General features: G+C 44.4%; 1 protein-coding gene across 5 annotated transcripts in view; it reads right to left on the minus strand.

Annotated features, from left to right (window-relative positions):
* The window catches only part of LOC146833904 (complement factor H-like), a 1,264,875-nt gene that overhangs the window by 1,127,379 nt on the left and 116,808 nt on the right, over window positions 1-20,688 (minus strand). For 4 of the 5 annotated variants that reach the window (XM_085601813.1, XM_085601812.1, XM_085601811.1 and 1 more), the window contains exon 2: window positions 9,544-9,711. The exons of the other annotated variant lie outside the window; for it this stretch is intronic. In XM_085601813.1, the coding sequence (XP_085457939.1) occupies window positions 9,544-9,711 (168 nt within the window). The remainder of the gene's footprint in view (window positions 1-9,543; window positions 9,712-20,688) is intronic. 5 annotated transcript variants of the gene reach the window in all.

Consider the following 20,688-nt stretch of genomic DNA (forward strand, 5'->3'; position numbering starts at 1 on the left):
TATTTTAATTTCCTTTGCCAGATGCATGTGAGAGAGCCCCAAACGAAACAGTTGTCCTCTGGTTCTTGATAGTGGTATTAGCAGGTTGTAGCTGGGTTTTCAAAGTGTCGGATGTGCCCTTGTTTCAAAGCGAGCGGGATGACCGAAGGAACGTGGCAAGAGTCATGCTTCTTTATTTAGGAGCGCTGACAGCTGGGCATCCTGCTGTGCCGGCGTGGTCCAGCTTACTGGCATGGAATTTTATACAAATCTACTTGTCCAAGGGACACAATACTTCAAGGGTGGGGCTGATAATGCAATTAAGAGGAGAGAGAACAATGGGCAGATAGAAAAATCCCCAATTTCCCTCTAGCCTCAATGGATTTTAGCTTCAGACACAACATGCATGTATACAAATCATAATGGATTTATGTAAATACCGAGGGAGCCTGGTCTTTTATCAGGCCTTTTTAATCGTAGGACGAACCACCTCTAAGGACTAGCACAAAAATTAAATGTAGCTTCTAAAATTCAAGTGGGATATATTGAAGTCAAAGTTTTAGCAACGCAGCCAAGAAATGCAGTGTGATGGGTTCTAGTGAACTGTACAGTGATGGACGATTGTGTATCTTTAGATTACATCATGCCAGTGGTTCATGTATTCCGTGACACGAGGTTGCACCGATAATATAGATTTTAACATAAATACACACACATATGGGCACCTAAGGAATTATTGGCAATGTTGCCCCCTCTGAATGCTGCTCATCTCATTAAAATGTGGGCCGCATTTGCAAGATTCCCACCACACACCAAAACGTGCGTTTGAACTGTTAATTCCTCCATACTAAAATACTAACCATTGCAACTGAAATGACCCGGAGCTGGAGGGCAGGAGATTAAAGGGGGAGGGGAGGCTGAATGTTCCCCCTTTCCGCTGCAAAATATCACCCACCACACATAGGCGCACAATATTTTCACATAAATTGAATAAGTGAGCAAAATAGAAACAAGTATGAAATTACCTAGGTCCTCAAATTGATATCCATACTCGAATTGAGATAGGGGTGCAGTGAGTGAGCTGTGACTAGCACAACCAAAGACTGAATATACTAAAACGCATTAAAAGTAGATTGTCACCCTCGAGTGCCCACACCACTAAATCTCATATAGGAAGGGTGCCCTTTCAGCAGTTTTCCCCCCATCAAATGTGTGTGGGCGTGAAGTGGGGTGGAGAGAATCCCAAATGGCTACCAGAAGTGCGACTCTAAAATACATGTTTTAAAATACAAAACAAACGAGATCAGGAATAAACCTCTACCCTTTACAACGACCCCCAGTTTTACAAGTTATTTGATTTAAAATCTAAATGAAAAGGGGAGGGGGAGACTATTCTAGAAATACCAGCTAGCATCAATCTAACGCGCACGATAAAAATATTCAACAATATTTTTTTTTTTAACCCAGCAACAGGCGAGGCCAAACCTCTCCATCGCAAAACACATTTTTACAACACGGGGATTAACATTTTTGAAAACCCAGTGTAAATAAGATTCGGCAGGACTCCGACACGTCGCCGCCATGTTTTCCTTGCCTTCCATCAGGGTGGGGAGGCATTCTTTCGGCAAAGCAGCACTTTCGTTAATCGCCGTGTGGTGTTGTTGGTGCGCCCGGCTGCAGGGAATCAATAAAATACAAAGGCGTTGGAGGAACCCGGGGCTGGTACGTGACGTGTACTGCATGAGAAAAACTGGCATTCATTTTAAATCAGAGAGCGTAAGAGAGCCAATGGTTACGAAGGAAACGGAACACCCGATAACAGCAGAATAATATTTTTTTTAAACGGAAACGTTGCAGGCAGGTCTTGATTTTTTTTTTTGCTGTAATAACCATCGGGACTCGGAGGCACCTTTTAAACACCGAGGCGGCCACAATTAATGTAGTGGTGATATTCCAAATCAGAAATCCAAGCGGAGTCAGGTGTACAGTTGAGATAATAAGTTTTATTCAAAGGAAGAGACCCACGACCGATCCTAGCTGAATCCAACTGCAATCTGAACTTCGAGTAAACATTCCAGAACTGGATGATGTCAAGTACAATTGAAACGTACACATAATACTTAAAGGCACAATACAACATCTCTAACAGTTATACAATCTACTACAATACTACACATCCTTCCTCTTTTAAAAAAAAAACAAATTATGAAATGCAAATAGCTACCAGTTACAGAATTAAACTTACACATTAAAATAACACAGAGATTAAATAAATCAAAATAAGATGAAGCAACAATACATTTAATTCATGACATAGTCACGAAAACGTATAGGCAGTCTTCTCGACCGTCCCTCATAATTCATATTACGAACACCATCACCCTCTCCCCCTTCACCACTCAAATTGTTAGAAACAGGACGAGATGTAATAAAGTGTGAATCCCCTTGTCCTGAAAACGAAGAAGAAGAAGATGTTTCATGTACTGATTGAGCTACACGTGAAGTAGACATATTCTCACACACCCCAAACCAATCCAAACCAGAATTATCATTAGAGAGATTGTCTCTTTTGTTTTCCAAAATAATTTTAGCTTGTGCATTGGTTATTTTGATAAGAGCATTTTTGTTCCACCACCCTCTATCATGTAATAAAACAGCCATGTGTGACACTCTTATCACTTGAACTGGGGCAGAAAATTTAGACTGACCCTTTTGGACCCTGATTGGGTTTTTAATGATAACCCAATCTCCCGGTTGTAATGGTTTATCAGATACATGCATCCTACAATCATAATTATGCTTATAAATCTCTTGTTTCCTCTTAACTTGATCCCTGATTTTGTGCAAATCAACGGGAGATTGGATAGATTTCTCCATAAGCCAAGCAGGATTGAGTTTAGAAGCAGACATACGACCCCTCAATAAAATGAAAGGCGCAACACCCGTAGTGCTCTGTGGTGTAATGTTATAATTCCAAACCTTTTGCAATAAAAAGGAGGAAATGTTTAAACCATTTGAAATGGCAGTTTGAATAGCTTCCTTAAACAAACGATTAGCACGCTCAACAAGACCATTAGAAGATGGACTGTACAATGGGACAAAAACATGTTTGACATCTAAAGCCTCTAAAAATGTGTTTAAGTCACAAGCAGTAAAATGGGAACCATTATCAGTTACAATTTGCTCAGGAGTGCCTTCAGTGAAAAACAAATTTTGCAAAAATAAAATGACAGTGTTGGAATCAGCATTTTTCACCAAAGAAAAATAGATCCATTTGGAATAATAATCGACTGCAACAATCAAATATTTATTCTCTGTACCCAAAGCTGAGAAAGGTCCTGAAAAATCCAAACCTATTTTCTTCCAAGCCCCACTAGGCCACTGAACTGGACAAAGAGGTGCATTCGAAGTCTTCCAATGCTTATCAGAGCAAAGACATTGAGGACATTTATCAACATGTATTCTAACCTGATTGTCAATACCTGGCCACCAATAAGTTTGTTTGATCTTATTTATAGTACCAGTGGTCCCAGGATGCCCCTCATGAGCCAACTTTATTATAGTGTCGCGAATGCCTCTTGGAGGTACAAACTTGTCATGGCGCAGCAAGATATTATTAGAGAATGATAACTCTGGAGCAATTTGAGAAAAAGTTTTTTCTTCCAGTGATAAATTACGATCAGAAGGCCAACCCTTGACTAAATATTTTTTTACATTTTGCAAGCAGATATCATCTGCAAAATGACTAATCCAATCATCTTGCGATATTTTGTAATTTTGTATCACATCTTGAATGGAATATACACATTCATAGTCATCCTCTGATTTTACCAAATCTTGTGTATTAGCCAAGGGGATCCGTGACAGGCAATCCGCCCGCACATTTTTCCCACCAGGAATGTATTCAATGTCAAAATTATACTCTTGTAACCGAGCTAGAAGTCTAATCAAACGTGACGATGCTCTGTTGGAGCAACTGTTGCCTAACATATATATTAAGGGTTTGTGGTCGGTATACAACAAAAATTTTGTCCCCCAAATATAAGTTTTAAATTTTTCTACAGACCACGTGCAAGCCAAGGCTTCCCGCTCTATTGTACTATAATTCATTTCAGCTGAACTTAAAGTACGAGATGCAAATGCAATAGTGCCTTCACGTCCATCTATGATCTGACTAAGCACAGCACCTAACCCTTTGGCACTTGCATCTACAGTAATAATACTTTGAACTCCATAAGTAAATGGTTTGATAGCAGGAGCATTTAAAATCAAATCCTTTACCGATGTGAAAGCTTTTTCTGTATCAATGGACCACTCAAATTTTGCATGTTTTTTCAAAATATTCCTAAGAGGTTGTACAATTAATGCATACCCCTGAACAAAGCGAGCATAGTATTCACTCAACCCTAGAAATGCTCTCAATGAATCCTTATCCGCAGGAGGTGGTGCACACCTAATAGCTTCCAGAAGAGCAACTTTAGGTTTAATGCCTGCTGGTGATAAATTATGACCTAAATAGTCAACACTTTGAGTGAGAAAGTTGCACTTGTGAATATTAACAGTCATACCGTGTGTATGTAAAGTGTTTAAAACCTTTCTTAAGAGAACATAATGTTGCTCTATACTCTCAGAATGAACCAGTATGTCATCTTGAAAGGCTTGAATGCCAGGGGAGTTATCAAACATTTTGTCCATTAATCTTTGGAATATGCTAGCTGCAGAAGCCAATCCAAATGGGAGTCTTTTGTACATATAAAGACCAAAAGGAGTAACAAATGTGGTGAGAGGTTGAGATTCTTCTGACAGCGGAATTTGATGATATGCCGAACGTAAATCGATAGTAGAGAAAAACTTACTGCTACCTAATTTCGCCAACATATCATGAATTTTAGGAAGGGGGTGAGCATCTACCACAATATTTCGGTTAAGAATTCTCAGATCCGCACATAAACGAATATCTCCAGAATGCTTCCGAGCAACTACAGCAGCAGAAACCCATTCTGATGATTCAACTGGACAAATGATATTCTGAGAGCACAACATGTCAAGATGTTTCTTAAGGTCATCCCTAACTGAGAGCGGAACAGGCCGTACTTTTTGAACTACTGGAATTACATTATCTTTCAACTTGATTATATGTTCAAAGTTCTTAACTAGGCCTATATCATTACTAAACACAGTTTTGTATTCCTCAAACAGCAATTTAAGAGTGGGATTTTGTGTTATGCTGTCACAAACAGACAAGATAGGCAAATCACCCAAAACAACAGGTTCTGGATGACCAGGTTTAAGGAATATACCTAAACTAGCTTGGTCACGCCACCCCAAAATGTCTCTGCCATTCACAGCTACGTAAACTTTTGTATGAATCGAACGACCCTTAAACTCAATGGTATCGTTAAAATAACCAAGCATTATAATATCATAACCACCAAATGCTTTTGGATTCACATCAGTGAAAGTCAGCTTAGTGTTGGGCCAAAACTTATAAAAAGTTTTTTCATCTAAAATAGTAATTGGTGATCCCGAGTCAGCCATCACATCAATACTAATAGGACCAATTAAAACATTACAATTTGGTCCTTTGATAACATTACCATACAATGCATTGACCTCAACAGATAAGGAGGCTACATTGAGGGCATCACAAATTTCTTCTTCTGTATACACAAAATTAACTTTGCTCTTATCTCTTGGCACTTTACATACATTAAAAAAATGACCCACTTTTTTACAATTGTTGCATCTTTTACCTAAAGCAGGACAATTTGGATTGTTACCCACATGAAATTTCGAGCCGCACCTGTAACAGAAAATGTTAGGTTTCCTTTCAACATATCTCCGATCCTTATTGCGAGTATTGACAACACTAATACTACATTCTTTACTGTCATTGGTGGCAACAGACATGACACCAGACGTAGCACTCGTCGTAGCCGATTCCGCAATAATTTTTTGTGACGTAACCGAACACTCAATGCTTCGTGCAATAACAACAACTTCATCAAGTGTAGGATTTTTGCAAGTCAAAATCCGTTCCTGAATCTTTTTGTTGTAGCAGTTAAAGACCAGCTGATCTCGAAGTGCCGTATCTAGATCGAGGCCATAATCACATTTTGTAGCAAGAACTCTCAATGTGGCTAGATAATCTTCAATAGATTCTTCTGGCAATTGTTTCCTTTTCACAAAAACATGACGTTCAACCATTATAGATGGTTCATCTTTGAATTGTTTCCCAAGACGCGCTAAAGCTTCTTTGAATACATTCCATGAATCATCACTTGAAGTGTTTTGCACAACTGGTAAACTGTCAAAAAGTTGTTGACCTGCGTCTCCTAGGTGATTAAATAAAATAGCTCTCTTTCGGGAAGGAGAATAATCCAAAGCGTCTATAGCCTCTAGGTAGTTCGTGAATACTCTTAACCACTTATGCCATGGTGTGGGTGGTTTGCCGGAAACATGGTGGAGCCAAAATGGTGCTGTTGGAATTATCCATGTTTGTTAGGAATTAATACCCACAATTAAAAATAAAACAAAAGAAAACAATAAAAAATTCTTTTTTTTTTTTTTTTTTATAATATTATATATATATAAGTATTATTAACTTATATATTGCTTCAACAATAGTCCACAAAAAGCAACAAAAGCGTATGATGCTTTCAATCTGTAACCAGGTGACTCAAAAAAAATTGAATAGAGTAATACTGATCGTGTTGGCCCTTGAGTTTACCACATATCCGTAGTATATTGCAATGTAAATCTTCCCAATCCATTAAAATGGCCGCCAAAACGTGTTGACATCATCGCGTTATGACGCGAATAACATCATCCACACGTACTGATGATGATAGCAGCGCGTTAAGACTGTCGGGTGCAGGGAAGCTAGCGCGTTTGAAAACTGCACGCGCGCGACGATCAAACGGTGAGCTTCTTTTTCCGTGTTTTGCCCACAAAATGTATCACACTCCAAACGTAACAAGGAGTAATAAGAACAGTACTCACAGGGCTACACTTTGGCAAGAAAATAAATTTTGCATAACATCCAAGATGTAACGATCGTCCAAAGTCGGTGGGTCTTCACTTCAATACCAAACGCGTGGTCCCGGTCACAACATCCCAGCGTCGCCAATTAATGTAGTGGTGATATTCCAGATCAGAAATCCAAGCGGAGTCAGGTGTACAGTTGAGATAATAAGTTTTATTCAAAGGAAGAGACCCACGACCGATCCTAGCTGAATCCAACTGCAATCTGAACTTCGAGTAAACATTCCAGAACTGGATGATGTCAAGTACAATTGAAACATAAAGGTAAATCAGTAACACCAAAATGTTTCACAAAATAAAGCTGTATATATAAAACTACCAAACAGTGACCCATTAGACTGCAGCTGTTTTAACCCAGAAAGAAATTATATATAATTAGATTTCCTCGTTGAGAGGTTTAATGAAGAAAGGGAGGTGTATGGTATACCGAAGGTGAAACACAACTGATCCGTGGAGAGGACTGCAGCTGTAAAGGAGCAGGAGGTGAGCCTGTGAGTGGTGCGTGCGTGTGTGTGTACGCGGGCAGTCTGCTCTTTTTGGAAGCACATACTTGTGCTTGTGGCATGCCCCTGCTTGCTCCCGCAAGGTGGATGCCGCCACAAGCACGAGTATGTGCTTCGAAAAAGAGCAGAACGATGGCTAAAGGTCCTCCTAAGCACCGCATGCGCACAACGTAGGCGAGACCTAAAAATAGGTGCTTCCAGTAATGGTGGCTGTTCCACTCTTCCGACGCTTTTAAATGTTACACCATGTTAAAGGATCACAGCTTGCGGTGTTCAAGGTGGCAGAGCCACTGCCAGCTCTAGCTGGAAAACTCATTTTACAGTCTGCCAACACTGATCCTTCAGTCCAGGAACACAACTGAAATCATGACAGCCTCCCAGGTGCAAGCATAACACTTCAAGGCCTTGGTGGTTATATGATTATGCACCTCCAGAGAATGGACCCCCAGTTTGGGGCTCTATCTCCAGGAAACACATAACTGATGACTATTTCATCATTAAGGCTTGACATGATGTATTTGCTGCCACTGTGCTAATCTCCCCCTTCCCTAAAGTATATCCCGTAAGGTAAGTGGGAGATGCTTCATGGAAGAATGTGTGAAATAAAACAGAAAATCTTTCTATGTGGCTGCTGTTGGTGATGCCCAAAAATGTGTAACATTTGTCAAAAACTGTTGCACTGATTTTCACCTCAAAGCAGACACATCCAGGTAAATTCTGATCTGTCTCTGCAATATCTGGTCCCTACAGTGATGTGTAATACTGTGGGAATGGATGGATGGGTGTGTTTGTGTGTCTGTGGGTGCACGTTACCAGTTCCCAAAATGCATAATATAGTCAAGCTCAGTTGGAGGTCTATGCTTTTGAATACACTGCAGCCATGGATGTTCTGTTCGGTCATTTTGGTCTGCAGGATTTATTGTTGACCTCTTCAGACAAACATTATACAAGATGAAACATAATACTGAGTGGCATGATGAACTCTGCTGAACGATGAGAGCAAGTAATATTTAAATTCAATTCCCTTTATCTTTTCTTATAGTTTGATTGTTAGTGAAAATGTAGTAGTAGTACTTCTCATGTCATCATTATAATATATTTATAAACATATTTATAAGCATATCATCAGTGCGCCATTTTGTAGATGCCTCCTCCATTATGCGAATTCCCAACTCTGATTCTAATACCCCCCATGTATTCAGACCATAATAGTGCCTTATTACGAGCCACATGTGAGAATGCAACGAATCCGCCATCACCACGCAGTACTTTTAAGTTCAAACCGAGTGCATTTTAACAACCCGTCCCCCTTTTTTTGCCGCCTCCGAGTTCACATAATCAGAGAGCAATCTCCTCACTAGAAAACGTGCTAGACTACAGCGCAAAGCTGTGCATCGCCATTTTGGGTTTTCAATATAAAGTTTTTTTGTTAAGATGAAGTTAAATGTACAATTCTTTTTTCAGTTGCAGGTACGTCAGACCTGACTTGACAATTCAAGAGTGGTAAGTTAACCACCCAGTAGCCGCAACAACGTGCTGCTACGCATTATTTGGTCCTGAAGAAAGCCTCAAGGTTCCAAGAGGCTGAAAAATGTCGACCACAAACGACCACTAACAGTGCGGTAGATTAGTAACTGGATCTACGCACGCACCATTTTGTTTTTAATTTTCCACACCCCCGGTGTAGGGAATTTCAATTCACTTCACTTAGAGCACTAGCACTCATCAATTGATCTCTGGACCCTACTGTAACACGAGTTGGTCTAACCTCCGGGTGGAGGGCAGCATAACTAACCAAACCCTATGATGATGCTGTCACTGTACTGAAAGGCGGAGAATGAAGATATACCTCCTGACGCCGGTGTACAGATATGAGGGTTTTTTAAGAAGGATCCACAACTGAATAGACCGCGGTTACACAGGACAAGCGGTCCATTCACCCCCCATTGATTTTTTGTATCATTATAATATGTCCAAAAGAAAGCGCAATCAACCGATAAAACCAGTGGACACTTACCTTTACAAAAAGGCTTTGGATTCCAACCTTCCTCTGTGCATTCTGGAGTTCTGCCCTCATATTTATATCCCTTCTCACAGTAGAATTCCAATCTCTCATCCTTCCTAAAAGCTGGCTTGCCGTTTGTTATTGTTCCATGTGGAATTGCAGGCCCTGGGCAATTTATTTCTGTAAACAATGGAAACCAATGACAGTGAATACGTGTAATCGTCGTCATTTATTTTCATGACTTATTGCAGCTCAAAATGGCATAAAGCTAGTGAGTAACTACAGCCACAACTGTCTGAAGCCTTGATCGATATCTGTGGGAGCTGTAAAATCCATAGGGAAAGAAAGCTATCGAAACTTTTTTCTATTCTAAAACTTTTTTTTTTAACGGTGTTTTATATAGCGCAAACTTGACCCGAAGGTATTGGGTATCAGAGCACTTTACACGCACCAGTTGCATTACATAAGGACACATTCATTTTTGTTAGGCACGGGGAGATTACGTGATTTGACCAGAATCACAGGATGTTGAGCGTCCCTGCCAAGACTCGAACCCGGTTTCCCAGATTTGAGGTTGACAGCCCTAGCCATTAGGCCAACTCCTCTCCCCAACACACATGAACCTGTATAATGTGCTGGGAACATTGGAACTCCCCACCATTAAAATAAAATCTTAAACTACATTTGCTGGACTAGTGGGGTTTTAGATGAGACATCATTACACATGAGTTTGGGTGTTTTACTAAGTATTAAGATGGCTTGCTGGTGCAAATTAGACCCAGGGCTAATGTGAATAGAGTAGTCCATGCACAAACAGTGAAATCTCCCAAAGTAGTACCTTTATAGGTATCCACAAACATTTTGAGTATTTTCCAGTGCACTGTTTCAACGGTTCCTTGATTATGCCAAGTACTCTTTATTTCAGGTAATGGCTGCCCCTGGAAGATGTTTGCAGATGGCAAGAGAAGTCCAAAAATATGAGTGAATAAATGCATGAATGATTATGCTGGATATCTATGTGAACTAAATCATGAACATGTTTGTTCTAACCTGAAATAGACAGTGCAAAAGTAATTCAGAAGATGCAAATTCTTAAAGGAACAGCACCCCAATGAAATGATGAGTATCAGCCCTGACTGCAAACAGAGAGGTTTGAGGTCGGAGGAACATCACAGTTTGGGGGAGCCCTTAAATCAATCTCTATAAGTAATGAAAAGAATAGAGCAGAACTTCAATTCAATTTGCAGCGATAATGTTTCTTGTCTTGAACCTTGATAAACCTTGTCTACACATAGACCCTGATGAAAAGCAGCCATGAATCAAATGGCCAACCACGCTATTTTCCTTGCCCAAACATGGGGTGTAGACGGGAGAAGATAGAGTAGAGGATTACCGGTATCATGGATTGTTCATATTGGGTTTTCTTCTTGGATACTCCCAAACATTTGCATGACTGAAAGTGTGGGAGAACCTGTGCTCTTATTTGAAGCATAGCAACAGAGTTTCTGAGGGTGGTCAAAAAGGTGACATTTAAATGATTCCATGAAAGTATCTTCCCAGTTTATCTTATAAAAAGGAATGTTGTACTGAGGCTTAGAAACATGCATAGCTCTAAATGTAATGCAAAGAGCATTGTCAAACTGCTGTAGTCTCACAAGATTGACAAACAAACTAGATTACATCAAGTGAAAAGACAAGGACCCAAAAAGCATCTTGTTAGAAATGGGGGTCTCTAGTTGGCATAGGCAGGTACCTTTGTCCAAATAGTGACCCTTGCTTCTAGTCAGGGTAAGGGGGATACACTTCTAAAATAGCCCCTGCTCACCCCCTCGTTAGCTTGGCACGAGCAGACAGGCTTATCTCAGAGGCAGAGTGTGAAGCATTTATGAACACATACAGTAACACAGCTACCCTGTTCTTCCGTCTCTGTTGTTTCTGCTTCTATTACTGTTGATCGGCCTGCTTAGGCCACGGCACCTCCTATCCTTTCTTTGTATTCGCTGTCTGTGGCGACTATGACTGTTAGTACTCCTGCCACATGTATTGCTTTAGCGTCTATTTCGTCAGCCCTTGCACTTGCTACGCAGCCGGCAGCGACGCTGGCGCCTGTTACTTCTGTTGCTACTCCCACTGTATTTTTCCATTACTGAGTACTGGAACACTAGTCCGTGGGTTTGACGATAGAGACTGGACAAAATTTAAAGAGCACATGAGTCTGCATGTGCCATCTGACATCGGAGATGCAAAGAAAAAGGTAGTGGCTAATAAGGCTGCACAGTGGGCCCAAAACACCATTTATCGAATGGAAAGTGTGTGGAGTGTGATGAAAGATTATGAGCCCTTTGTACAATAGCATGCCTTTAAGCAACTGTCTGCTACTATGATTAGTCTTTGGGTTCCATGTTTCACAGATGTAGCATCACAGGTTTTGTATGATATTAGAGATTGTAGGAGAGTAGGGTCTGCTATCCTATGGTCACCCCAAATTTTTGCTTTTTGCTTCACTGGTTTTTGACATATTGAGGCTGTGGGCCTGCCAATCAGACCCCCAGCCTGCTGTTCTCTCTACTAAATTAAAACTATGCACCCTAGGTGCATAACCAATTGGAAGTGGATCACCCTGTCAGCCCCTGTACCAGTGTACACTAGGTACCCAGGGCATTGGTGTACCCAAGGCCTGCCAGGGGCTGCAGCATGTATTATGCCACCCCAGGCTTGGCCTAACAATCTGACACAACTGGCTGATCACTCAGCTGGGGTAAGTTGGTGTAATCACCTCTTACTTAGGTGTAGTATACCTATACCTAACCTTAAATGGGACACCTGGTAACCTCTAAGTCACTCCTATGGCAGGCCTTAACAATCCTGAAGGCAGAGTGCTTGGTTCCATGTGAGATGGTGCTCTGGCATGAGCTGAGCCTGTCTGCAGTGGTCGGAACAACTTCCTTCTGCTGTTTCCAGATATCGTCATACCATATACTCTTAAGTGCATTATGAACCTCGCGGTTAAATGCTATCTTTGGTTTGGCTTTATCAAAACATGTCGAGTAAGGTGTCATACGAATTGGAATACTAACCCCTCGCCAATTCTGGCGACGGGGTTAGCATTCCACCCTTCTAGAGGGACACGACATGTACAGTACCTGAAACCCGGGTAAAATCAGACATAGCCTCAGCTCCACAAAATGGATGCTGCCACCACAGACACAAGTCTGCCCTCCTGCTGCTGGGAGTCCTTCCAGCTTGGGAGGTGTGGACAAAGGGTTTCCTGCCAGGGGAGGTGCGTGCACCACCCCAGACAGGATTTTGTGTATTGGTCAGGTAGGGCTTGAAAGAAACCAGACATGCCTGTGGCTCACAAGGAGCCTCGGGGCATATGCCAGTTCAAACCGGTCCTGGGGCACACCAGTCCCGGGCCTGGGGCGAGCTGGACAAAGGATTGGGGGTGTAACCACCCCCCTTCCTGGTACCACCCATAGGGAGGGACCTAGCAGGTAGTCCGGCCCCTAGAATCCGAATAAAGGTAGGAGCTGTGTCCTAAGACTTCAGACATCCTGGAATCAACTTGAAACTAAGAAGAAGACGGGAACTTCGACATTCTGCTGCACAGAAGACTGAAGAAAATCTCCCCTGTGGTCAGGGAGTGACCACCTTGCTAGCGCAAGCACCATCCAGCGAATCACCGTCTGCTTTGCCGCCGCCTCCCGCCGGAGCCCGAGCCCAGAGACTGACAAGACCTGGACCTCCAGACCTCTCACCGCCCGATCCACAGTCCCTGCAAAGAGGAGACCCGTGGAGGCACCGAGACACGTGGAGCCAGCCATCTGGGAACGACTACGACAAGCTGACCAGTGCAACAACCGAGGCTCCCTCCAAGTTGTGCTTTGGGTCCTGAGAAGCCCAACCCTCGAGCAGCATCTGCACCAAAGGTGAGCCCTCCAGCATCTCCACGATCTGCGTGGGGCCCTTCTGCATTTTGCCACTCGACGCGCCTAACCGGTTGCTGGCCCGCTGGCTAGTGGCCATCTTGGCGACGAAATCTACGACAAACACCGCTGGTCTGGTTGCTCCAGACTGGCCCTTGCTCCCCTCCAAAGGAGCAATCCCTCTGACCTTGCTGGTCAGAACCAACAGCTGATTTCCGATTCCTCCTACAATTGCTTTTGCCAAGGCTTGTTTGCTTCGATCAAGTCGCCGACACCGCCGACAGCGAGAGCCTGCGTGGGACAGCTCGTGAGCCGACTCCTGGACGTCGTCGACCTTCAGGGACCACGTGGCTGCGGAGACAAGCTACCCCTCATCACCTGTTTGCACCCGACATCGCCTGGTACCCATCTGGTGCCACGCTGGTCACTGGCTAGTGACTGTGAACACTGTCCCCTCTGCTTACAGGTCTTCAACATCTCCGATCCACTCTTGGGTCCACTGCATCTCTCCCGGACCGACCGCCTGCAGCATCTTTGTCTTCAAGCTCAACGGAACAGATAGAAGAAACCCGACGCACTTTGAGGCCTATGCACCTGCTTCCTGTGGGTGAGGTAAAGCTGGTACTCCGGTGCCCAAGTGTAGTAATACATCTCTAGTGCCTGTGTTCCAAATCTTAAGTTCCTAGTTAACCCGGAAGATCTCCTTTGCAGTAACTTTGTACTTTTTACGCACCCATTGAAACCTATGGGAGCACGCGTGTGACTATTTGCTCTGCACACGCCACCCGTGGACCTCCTGGTCACTAACTGACGTTAGCTCCTTGTAGGCCCAGCGATTCTAGAGGCCCTAGGCCTTTTCCCTTTTCTGTTCGTGGTACTTATACCACTATTTTAGTATATGGTTCGAGTGGCCACCAGGGCCTATCCATATAAAGTGCAACTTCTGTGTATTCTGTGATAATCTTGTTTGACGATTTGTGCTCCTGTGCTCATAAAGAGACTAGGGGTTACTTTGATAAATAAATACATATATATTTTGAATATATATCTGTGTGGTGTCCTTTCATTGGTATAAAAGGGGGTTGCATTTGGTAAAACAGCTGGCTTAACACGCTTCACGAGTTTAGCCTCAAAGACTGCTTAGCCTACGCTACCACTAGGGCAGCTAGTCCAAAAAGGTTGACTTACAACCACACCATAGGGGTTGCTTGGCATGGTACAAGGTGATCACTTTAACTAGTGAGCATCATATACCAGGCCAACTTCTCACATTGGTGAGCAGCGGTTGGATTTGAGCTTGCTGTGTTTTACCATTGTAATCTCTTGGTTACCAATTGAAAGATCACATAGGTACCTGTAGGTACATATAAAACAAGATTAGATATACTTAAGTTCTACTGAACTTAGTTGTTGTAGAGCAAAGGGAGTAGCACACCCTGACTACAACTACTAGATAGGTTTAGTAGGTAAACCCAAGTGTAGGTAGATTGCAACACATCCACCCACACTTAAGAGCAATGGCCGGGGCAGAGGGGTCCACTGTACCCATCTCTGTTGAGAGTGACCCCCAGAGGGCACCATCCAGCTTTGCTACCCTTAATCAGAATGAGCTCAGGCATTTGGCAACTCTTAGAGGCCTTAAACAGCCCAAGAACCCAAACTCTGCTGAGCTCAGAGAGCTCTTACAGAATGATGAGAATCAGAGAGCACTCAAGAAAGCTTCCCAGTTAGCCCCCTTAGGGACAGGAACAGGAGGCCCCCCTTCTAAAGATGCCACTGAAGTACCCCTTCCCAATAGTCACCCCTTAGATGGGATGCCTACCACAGAGGATGAGAGTGAAAAGGATACTGACAGTAGTGAGGATGAAGGGAGAACTAGCCCAGTGCCAAGTATTATACTTGGCCCAGCTAAACCAAGGCTATTGGGGACTGACAGTGGGTTCAACCCACTGGATCTCCCCAGTGGACTTAACACAGGGCTTGGAAGGCAAAGGAATCGCTCAGGTGACTCCAATGCTTCCCATGGCTCTAGAGGCTCTCAAGGTCACTCCAGGAGAAGGATGACCACCCCTCAGAGGAGGGAACATGAGGCCAAGATGCAAGAGGCCCAGCTGAGGATCAGGAAGCAGGAGCTAGAAGTAGCCCTGATGGAAGAGAAACTTAGCAAGGCTAGACAGCATAAAGAGAGTGGGTCTATACCCACTGGTGGCAGCATTGTCCCTAAGGACAAAGATAGGGTTTTCGACAATAGAAACCTGTCTAAGGTTGTGCCCCCCTACAAAAGTGGGGATGACATCCACAAGTGGATAACTGCTCTTGAGAGAGCCTGCAAAGTACAGCAGGTTCCTGAAGATCAGTGGGCAGCAATCCTCTGGCTCTCCTTTGAAGGAAGAGGCAGAGACAGACTCCTCACTGTTAGAGAAGAGGATGTCAGAAACTACAGAGTCCTGAAGAGTGTTCTAGTTGATGGGTTAGGCTTAACCACTGAGCAGTACAGGTTAATGTTCAGAGACACCCAAAAGACACAGACTCAGGACTGGTCTGAATACATTGAATGTGCCACTAAGGCTTTGGAGGGTTGGTTGCTGGGAAGTAAGGTATCTGATTTTACAGGATTGTATAATTTGATGATGAGAGAACAGATTTTAAATAACTGTCAAAACCAGCAACTGCATCAACACTTGGTTGACTCTGATCTGACCTCTCCCCAAGAATTGGGAAAGAAGGCAGACAAATGGGTCAGAACCAGGGTTAAGCAAAAGAACCAGAACCAGGGCCAAGGGGGTGATCAGAAGAAAACAGACCAAAAGGGTGGAGATCAGAAACCTAAAGACCAGAAGTCTTCAACAGGGCCCCAAACTACTGCTAAGGAGGGTGGGTCCCAACAGTCCAAGAAGAAGAAAGAAGGTCAGAAGAAACCCTGGTGCAATCATTGTAAAAATACAACTCACTGGACTAGTGATTGCAAAAAGGGTGGAGCCCCCAACACTGTTGCCCCTAAGGCACCTGCTCCCAGTACTACTGTTAGCAGTGTTGGTCCCCAGACAAAGGGTGTAGTGGGAATCACTATGGGAACTGAAGGAGATTCTGACTTAGACAGAACCCTGACACAGGCGGTCTTGATCTGTGATGGGGACATTGATTTGTCCCTGACTGTGAGCCCCAGTAACCTGGGCAAGTACAGACAGACTCCTTTAATTAATGACAAAGTGGCTCAAGCCTACAGGGACACATGTGCCAGTGTCACTATGGTGACACCAGGCTTTGTGGATCCTGGACAGTACATACCAGGTGAGAACTACCTGGTGACCAATGCCAGCAATGCCACTACTTCACACAGTGTGGCAGTTGTTAACTTCTCATGGGGAGGGGTAACTGGCCTCAAAAGGGTTGTGGTTAGTGCAGACCTCCCAGTAGAATGTTTGTTGGGCAATGACCTAGAGAGTTCTCTATGGTCAGAAGTGGAGTACAGGACTCATGCGGAGATGTTAGGTATATCATCACATGTCCTTGCTGTGACCAGGTCACAGGCCAAAAAGTGCCTCACTGAACCACAGGTCTTGGATCCTGGAACAATGGACCAAGCACCTACCAAGAAGAAGAACAGGAGGGTCAAGGCTGTGCCTTCCCCCCTGCCTCAGAGTGATGATCAGCCTTCCCAGGAAGCTGATCTAGAGGACCCTGAAGGAACTGTCCCTGAAGAGCTTGAACCTGACCAGGTTGAGTTTCTGGGGACAGGGGGACCTTCAAGGGCTGACTTGAGGCAGGCTCAGTTATCCTGTCCCTCTCTTGAACCCCTCAGACAGCTGGCTGCTGCTGAGGCTGCTGGGAATGCTCAAGGTACCCATAAAGTGTATTGGGATGAAGGGCTCCTTTATTCAGAGGCTAGAGACCCCAAGCCTGGTGCAACCAGGAGGTTGGTCATACCTCTGCAATTTAGGGGCTTCCTTCTTACCTTGGCCCATGACATTCCTTTAGCAGGACACCTAGGCCAGAATAAGACCTGGGACAGACTTGTCCCTCACTTTCACTGGCCTCATATGAATGAAGATACAAAGGAGTTTTGTCGCTCCTGTGTTACCTGCCAAGCCAGTGGCAAATCAGGTGGCACAACAAAGGCCCCCCTGATACCACTACCTGTGGTGGGGGTCCCCTTTGAAAGAGTGGGAATAGACATAGTGGGTCCCATGGATCCTCCCACTGCATCTGGGCACAGATTTATACTGGTGGTAGTGGATCATGCCACCAGGTATCCAGAGGCAATTCCCCTTAGGACCACTACAGCACCTGTTGTGGCCAGGGCCCTGCTGGGAGTATTCTCCAGAGTGGGGTTTCCTAAGGAGGTAGTATCTGACAGAGGTACCAACTTTATGTCAGGATACTTGACAGCTATGTGGAAGGAATGTGGTGTCAACTACAAGTTCACCACCCCTTATCACCCACAATGCAATGGGCTTGTTGAGAGATTCAACAAGACCCTAAAGGGTATGATCAAAGGATTACCTGAAAAGCTCAGGCGAAGATGGGATATCCTTCTACCCTGCCTTCTGTTTGCTTACAGAGAGGTCCCACAAAAAGGAGTTGGCTACAGCCCCTTTGAATTGTTGTTTGGGCACCCTGTGAGAGGCCCACTGTGTTTGGTGAAGGAAGGATGGGAGTTACCTCTCAAAAAGCCTAAGCTAGACATAGTGGACTATGTACTTGGTCTCCGCTCCAGGATGGCTGAGTATATGGAGAAGGCATCTAAAAACCTTGAGGCAAGCCAGGCCTTACAGAAAGCTTGGCATGACCAAAAGGCTGTCTTGGTTGAGTATCAGCCAGGACAGAAGGTATGGGTGTTGGAGCCAGTGGCCCCAGCAGCACTCCAAGACAAATGGTCTGGACCCCATACAATCCTGGAAAAGAAGGGAGAGGTCACCTACTTGGTGGACCTAGGAACTCCCAGGAGTCCCCACAGGGTACTCCATGTTAACAGGCTTAAAGCATATGTTGACAGGGCAGACATGGGCTTGCTCATGGCTACAGATGAGGGACAGGAGGAAGAGAGTGACCCTCTCCCAGACCTGTTGTCTCAGAACCCTGAAGATGGCTCAGTTGAAGGAGTGACCCTTGGAGGCAACCTCACTGCCCATCAGCAGACTGAATGTAGACAGGTTCTACAATCATTTTCACATATGTTTTCCTTGATACCTAGTCAAACTGACTGGTGTACCCATGTTGTGGACACTGGTGACAGTCTGCCTGTAAAGAACAAACTTTACAGACAACCTGACCACGTCAGGGACTGTATAAAGGCTGAGGTACATAAAATGCTGGAATTAGGTGTCATTGAACCCTCAGAGAGCCCCTGGGCTAGCCCAGTGGTTCTGGTCCCCAAACCTCACACCAAAGATGGCAAGAGAGAGATGAGGTTCTGTGTGGACTACAGAGGACTCAATGCTGTCACCAGGACAGATGCACACCCTATTCCAAGGGCAGATGAGCTCATAGACAAACTAGCTTCTGCAAAGTTTTTGAGCACATTTGACTTGACAGCTGGCTATTGGCAAATCAGATTAGCTGAGGAGTCTAAGGCCAAAACAGCATTCTCAACCCCAGGTGGGCATTATCAGTTTGTGGTGATGCCCTTTGGTCTGAAGAATGCACCTGCCACCTTCCAAAGGCTGGTGAACCAAGTCCTTACTGGGTTGGATGACTTTTGCGCAGCATATCTTGATGACATTGCTGTCTTTAGTTCCACCTGGGAGGATCACCTGATCCACCTGAAGAAGGCTCTTGAGGCTCTGCAAAGGGCAGGCCTCACTATCAAGGCTACTAAGTGCCAGATAGGGCAGAGTAAGGTTGTGTATTTGGGCCACCTTGTAGGTGGGGGCCAAGTTCAACCACTGGAGAGTAAGATACAGTCCATCAAGGATTGGTCCCCTCCAACCACCCAGACTCAAGTTCGAGCTTTCTTGGGCTTGACTGGGTATTACAGGAAGTTTGTTAAGAACTATGGGTCCATTGTGACTCCTCTTAATGATCTGACATCCAAGAAGATGCCCAAAAAGGTTCAGTGGACAGTAAGCTGTCAAAAGGCATTTGATGACCTGAAGGAGGCCATGTGCTCTGCACCTATCCTGAAAAGTCCTGACTACTCCAAAGAGTTTATTGTCCAAACAGATGCTTCTGAGTTGGGTGTGGGAGCTGTGCTGTCACAACTTAATGTAGATGGTCAAGACCAACCCATTGCTTTTATTAGCAGAAGGTTGACCCCCAGAGAGAAGAATTGGTCAGCTATTGAGAGGGAGGCCTTTGCTGTGGTGTGGGCCCTGAAGAAGCTGAGGCCATACTTGTTTGGCACTCACTTCAAGATTCAGACCGACCATAAGCCCCTCTTGTGGCTAAATCAGATGAAGGGTGAAAACCCCAAACTGCTTAGGTGGTCCATTTCCCTACAGGGGATGGACTTTACAGTGGAGCACCGGCCAGGTACTGACCATGGGAATGCAGATGGTCTCTCCAGGTACTTCCACTTAGGACATGAAGACGAGACTGGTCAAGGCTAGTTTAATGTCCCAGCGTTTGGGGGGGGGTTGTGTAGGAGAGTAGGGTCTGCTATCCTATGGTCACCCCAAATTTTTGCTTTTTGCTTCACTGGTTTTTGACATATTGAGGCTGTGGGCCTGCCAATCAGACCCCCAGCCTGCTGTTCTCTCTACTAAATTAAAACTATGCACCCTAGGTGCATAACCAATTGGAAGTGGATCACCCTGTCAGCCCCTGTACCAGTGTACACTAGGTACCCAGGGCATTGGTGTACCCAAGGCCTGCCAGGGGCTGCAGCATGTATTATGCCACCCCAGGCTTGGCCTAACAATCTGACACAACTGGCTGATCACTCAGCTGGGGTAAGTTGGTGTAATCACCTCTTACTTAGGTGTAGTATACCTATACCTAACCTTAAATGGGACACCTGGTAACCTCTAAGTCACTCCTATGGCAGGCCTTAACAATCCTGAAGGCAGAGTGCTTGGTTCCATGTGAGATGGTGCTCTGGCATGAGCTGAGCCTGTCTGCAGTGGTCGGAACAACTTCCTTCTGCTGTTTCCAGATATCGTCATACCATATACTCTTAAGTGCATTATGAACCTCGCGGTTAAATGCTATCTTTGGTTTGGCTTTATCAAAACATGTCGAGTAAGGTGTCATACGAATTGGAATACTAACCCCTCGCCAATTCTGGCGACGG

This window comes from Triturus cristatus, chromosome 4_2, assembly GCF_964204655.1.
Source record: "Triturus cristatus chromosome 4_2, aTriCri1.1, whole genome shotgun sequence".
Lineage (NCBI taxonomy): Eukaryota > Metazoa > Chordata > Amphibia > Caudata > Salamandridae > Triturus > Triturus cristatus.